Source organism: Sycon ciliatum, chromosome 11, assembly GCF_964019385.1.
Source record: "Sycon ciliatum chromosome 11, ocSycCili1.1, whole genome shotgun sequence".
NCBI classification, from domain to species: domain Eukaryota; kingdom Metazoa; phylum Porifera; class Calcarea; order Leucosolenida; family Sycettidae; genus Sycon; species Sycon ciliatum.
The window spans coordinates 9,775,790-9,780,789 of NC_088653.1; the positions used below are offsets into that span (position 1 = coordinate 9,775,790).

The 5,000-nt window shown below is 45.2% G+C and overlaps 1 protein-coding gene and 1 non-coding gene across 5 annotated transcripts in view; one reads left to right on the top strand and one right to left on the bottom strand.

The window, feature by feature from the left end:
- The window catches only part of LOC135827739 (serine/threonine-protein phosphatase 2A regulatory subunit B'' subunit gamma-like), a 28,895-nt gene that overhangs the window by 14,964 nt on the left and 8,931 nt on the right, over positions 1 to 5,000 (top strand). For all 4 annotated transcript variants that reach the window (XM_065340192.1, XM_065340190.1, XM_065340191.1 and 1 more), the window contains one exon: positions 4,227 to 4,287. In XM_065340192.1, the coding sequence (XP_065196264.1) occupies positions 4,227 to 4,287 (61 nt within the window). The remainder of the gene's footprint in view (positions 1 to 4,226; positions 4,288 to 5,000) is intronic.
- Positions 1,777 to 1,849, bottom strand: Trnar-acg (transfer RNA arginine (anticodon ACG)). The gene has a single exon. It is a non-coding gene; the product is annotated as a tRNA-Arg (tRNA).

Below are 5,000 nucleotides of genomic sequence, written 5' to 3' on the forward strand. Positions count from 1 at the left end.
GCGGATTATTATTTTTTTAATATATTTTTTAGTACATGTAAATACACTGTATACGCGTATCGAGTAGACTCTACTACCAGCACAAGGCAGCAGTCGTACCACTCACTGCACTGCACTGCAGTACAACTACAACTTAGTACAAGTCAAGTCCAAAAGGAGCCGCCTGCGTCCGCAGACTCACGCAGCACAGCACGTAGACGTGGACGTGTTCAGTCCACGTACGTCAGTCACACGACAGCCCGCCGAAAAAAAGTTACGGTCGGGCTGAAATTGTACGGTCGGTCGGGTGAGTCGAACCACACACCTTCTTTAGTTTGGCCTTATTTGTATTATTTATTTCAAGGATTCCCCAGAGGCCGTTTAGGCCTATCGAGGGGGTCTCCATTTCTGTACAGTTAGAATGAGAATATGAGAATACAAAGTGAGCAGGGAAGGAGAAATAACATTTTTGATTTCAGAGACCGGATTTCATTGAGCAGCACTGTCGTGGCGACAAATCGGCCGTGCGAAAAGAGGAAGCAATGGAAGTCCACATTATTTGTTGTCGTTGTTGTTCTCTGCTACTAGCAAGAATCCATAAACAAGAGTATGCAACTGTGATCTCTTTTCTATGGGCCAGATGCGTGGCGCGCTGCCTTCATTACATCATTCAGCTGCAGTCCGCGCACTGCGGAAAATCAAACACTGCACTTTCCCTCTGGTTTGAAATGAACTTTCGTACGCAACTGGAGTTCACGCGCCAGACTTCAGAGATCGCGTAGGTACTGGAACGAATCGAGCAAAAACGGATGGGCTCGTACGAGAAATTGTGAGTTTGAATGCATACTTTCAGAGCGTGATGAAGGCAAGTTACGTAATGAAGGCAGCGCGCCGCGCACTGGGTAGGCCTGTCCGAAAAATGTTCTGAATTTTTTTGCATTTTGGGGTACATTTTGCATTTTTGCATTTTTTCTGAATTTTGCCCATTTTCGGTCGAATTCCGAGGTATCAGCCAAGGTTTCAGCTCGACCAAGTCAATAATTATGAGTTCGGCTTGCTATTTCGGTGTCTTCTGTCCCTCTTGCCTTGGCTCAGACTCTAGCCTTACATTGCACTGGCCTCCTAATCACACAAATGCGAACACATGGGTGTTTAGTTCTACATAACATTGTACAGTCATGTACATGCAGGTGTGATGATGTAAAACTACAAACTGATGTGTTCTAGTGCAGGTACTGTACTGTAGTACTAGTATACAATCCAGCAAGCGTAAGGTCGGGAAACACAAGTGACTTGCAGTGATGAGAAATGATTAGCTTTGCAGGCTTGTCAAGTTGTCAGCAAAAGGGGTGACAAGATTATGATCATGCAGTGTGTGTGCATGTGACATGATTAGAGGTACATTGTACATGTTGCTACATATACAATGTACCTGTACATGTACATGTGACATCCGGAAAAATCACATGGAAAACCAATTATATTTTGTGATTAACATGGCATGGCGGCCATTTTAGATTCTGGTTGCCATGGCAACGGATGCATTTTCTCTGCATTTTGGGTTGTTTGGCTTTGATTTTTTGATTTTTTTACATTCCCCTTTGATTTCTTGTTTGAATGTTGGCTGGAAAACCGTGCATTTTGCATTTCCATTTTCCGCAAATTAAAACACATTTTTCGGACAGGCCTAGCACTGGGCCATAACCACAGTTGCATACTCTTGTTTATGCACTCTTGCTACTAGTATTCTCTATGTGGGCATGCGTAGGCACTTTCATGAAAAAAACGAGAATAATGCGATCACACCAGGATTCGAACCTGGAATCTCCTGATTCGTAGTCAGGCGCCTTGTCCGTTGGGCCACGCGACCGTCTACAGTTTCACAAACCCATATGTACAGAATAACATTATTATTGGACGTGTTCTATTTCACGTTCTGGGCCCGCAGGTTTGCAAATGCGTTGCTTGTTCGACCCTCGTTTTATCCAGTCCAGCTCTAGGCATTAGGAGTTCAGTGATTTATTTTAGTTAGTATTTTCGCTCCTGCTCTTGTAGTAGTTGAGCACTCTCATGTGGGGTAGTGCCTTTGCTGTTTGCATTACGCAGAGCTCACTGACTTGTCAGTTTGAGCACTCTGGCAAGGTACATTCGGGCCTGATTGGAAATTTTTATTTTCATTGCTATCAGGTTCGGCCTCATTTCCTCTGTGCTGCGCTGATGAGTTCACAAAGAACGAAACAGCATGCTGTCCCAGGGGCGTAGCAGCCAGTCCGGCTTTGGCCGGACCACTTTTTCGCCCAGAATGCAGGATTTTGCACCCAAATTTCAAAACTTTCCCGGGGGACACCCCCAGACCCCCTCCAACCGGACCACCTCCAACGGCAGTGCTACGCGCCTGTGTCCGCAGATTGAGTGATTTATTTTTACATATTTTTTAATTTTTTTCTTAGTCCACTTATCTTCACTAGTTTGAGGGAAAGACACAAACGGGAAAAGTCCGAAAAAAAATTGACTGTCACCACCAGGACTCTAACCAGGGACCCTCGCTTGTAGCTAGCGATGCTCTAACCACTGAGCTATGGTGTAGTCAGGACACTTATGGTCCCGAATAAATGCGGAAAGTGGTGGCGGGGCCCTGCTGTTCAGCCGACCTTGGTGGTGTGGACGTGTGCACAGACAAAGCACGGCAAGAAAGATAGGGAATGACGTGATGGACATACTAGTAGTATACCTGAGTAGTAGTAGTCATGTGTGTGTTTGTCATGTGTGTGTTTGTCATGTGTGTGTTTGTCATGTGTGTGTGTTTGTCATGTGTGTGTTTGTCATGTGTGTGTTTGTCATGTGTGTGTTTGTCATGTGTGTGTTTGTCATGTGTGTGTTTGTCATGTGTGTGTTTGTCATGTGTGTGTTTGTCATGTGTGTGTTTGTCATGTGTGTGTTTGTCATGTGTGTGTGTGTCATGTGTGTGTTTGTCATGTGTGTGTTTGTCATGTGTGTGTTTGTCATGTGTGTGTTTGTCATGTGTGTGTTTGTCGTGTGTGTGTTTGTCATGTGTGTGTTTGTCATGTGTGTGTTTGTCATGTGTGTGTGTTTGTCATGTGTGTGTTTGTCATGTGTGTGTTTGTCATGTGTGTGTGTTTGTCATGTGTGTGTTTGTCATGTGTGTGTTTGTCATGTGTGTGTTTGTCATGTGTGTGTTTGTCATGTGTGTGTTTGTCATGTGTGTGTTTGTCATGTGTGTGTGTTTGTCATGTGTGTGTGTTTGTCATGTGTGTGTTTGTCATGTGTGTGTTTGTCATGTGTGTGTTTGTCATGTGTGTGTTTGTCATGTGTGTGTTTGTCATGTGTGTGTTTGTCATGTGTGTGTTTGTCATGTGTGTGTTTGTCGTGTGTGTGTTTGTCATGTGTGTGTTTGTCATGTGTGTGTTTGTCATGTGTGTGTTTGTCATGTGTGTGTTTGTCATGTGTGTGTTTGTCGTGTGTGTGTTTGTCATGTGTGTGTTTGTCATGTGTGTGTTTGTCATGTGTGTGTGTTTGTCATGTGTGTGTTTGTCATGTGTGTGTTTGTCATGTGTGTGTTTGTCATGTGTGTGTGTTTGTCATGGGTGTGTTTGTCATGGGTGTGTTTGTCATGTGTGTGTTTGTCATGTGTGTGTTTATCATGTGTGTGTTTGTCATGTGTGTGTTTGTCATGTGTGTGTTTGTCATGTGTGTGTTTGTCATGTGTGTGTTTGTCATGTGTGTGTTTATCATGTGTGTGTTTGTCATGTGTGTGTTTGTCATGTGTGTGTTTGTCATGTGTGTGTTTGTCATGTGTGTGTTTGTCATGTGTGTGTTTGTCATGTGTGTGTTTGTCATGTGTGTGTTTGTCATGTGTGTGTTTGTCGTGTGTGTGTTTGTCATGTGTGTGTTTGTCATGTGTGTGTTTGTCATGTGTGTGTTTGTCATGTGTGTGTTTGTCATGTGTGTGTTTGTCATGTGTGTGTTTGTCATGTGTGTGTTTGTCATGTGTGTGTGTTTGTCATGGGTGTGTTTGTCATGTGTGTGTTTGTCATGTGTGTGTTTGTCATGTGTGTGTGTTTGTCGTGTGTGTGTTTGTCGTGTTGTGTGTTCATGTGTGTGTTTGTCATGTGTGTGTTTGTCATGTGTGTGTTTGTCGTGTTGTGTGTATTTGTCGTGTTGTGTGTTCATGTGTTTGAATTGTTCTTGTCTGGTCTGTTGTGTTTGTCTCGTGTTCACGCTCCCAGGTCAGTACTTGGCATTGGACCTCGACCACAACGGCATGCTCAGCAAGCAAGAGCTGATGGGGTGAGCTATCTGTGGGTGTGGGTGTGGGTGTGTGTGGGTGTGTGTGGGTGGGGGGGGGGGTTGCTTGTGTACTAGTATTCCCATCATTGATATGTTTACTCTTGTCACTGCTGTATTTACTCCCGTCGCTGATACGAGAGGTACCTGGTTCAAGTCCTGCCTGGGAGCGGTTTTTTCAGCCGTGCTGCTAGCCACGGTCAACTGGGAACTTGTGGCCAGGCACAAGGGGTACATGGATGCGGCTAATGGGGTTTCTCGGCACTTGTGCCAGGGGTTCTGAGACGTATCCACTCACCCCCACCGTTAGGCGCTGCATCTGCCGCTAGGGTTTATCGGGTGTTAGCGGCCGTCGTGAGTTCCCTTCGGGAACGGACACGATAATTTACTTCCTTACTGCTGTGTTTACTAATGTGTCTGGTGCATAGCTCGTGTGTACTTAGTGTAGTCCGTCCACCTCACCAGCAAATGACCGTCATAGGTACTAACATAGTCAAAATAGTCAGAATACCGACAGTGGCTGTAAGGTTGCACGTGGTACATGATCACCACGCTACAGATGTGCTCTGGTGCAAAGTCACCACACCGGCGATATACGGGCTAGACCTCTGTGTATGTGTGTGTGTGTGCGTGCGTGCGTGTGTGTGCGTGCGTGTGTGTGTGTGTTTGTGTTTGTGTGTGTGTGTGTGTGCGTGCGTGCGTGCGTGCATGTGTGT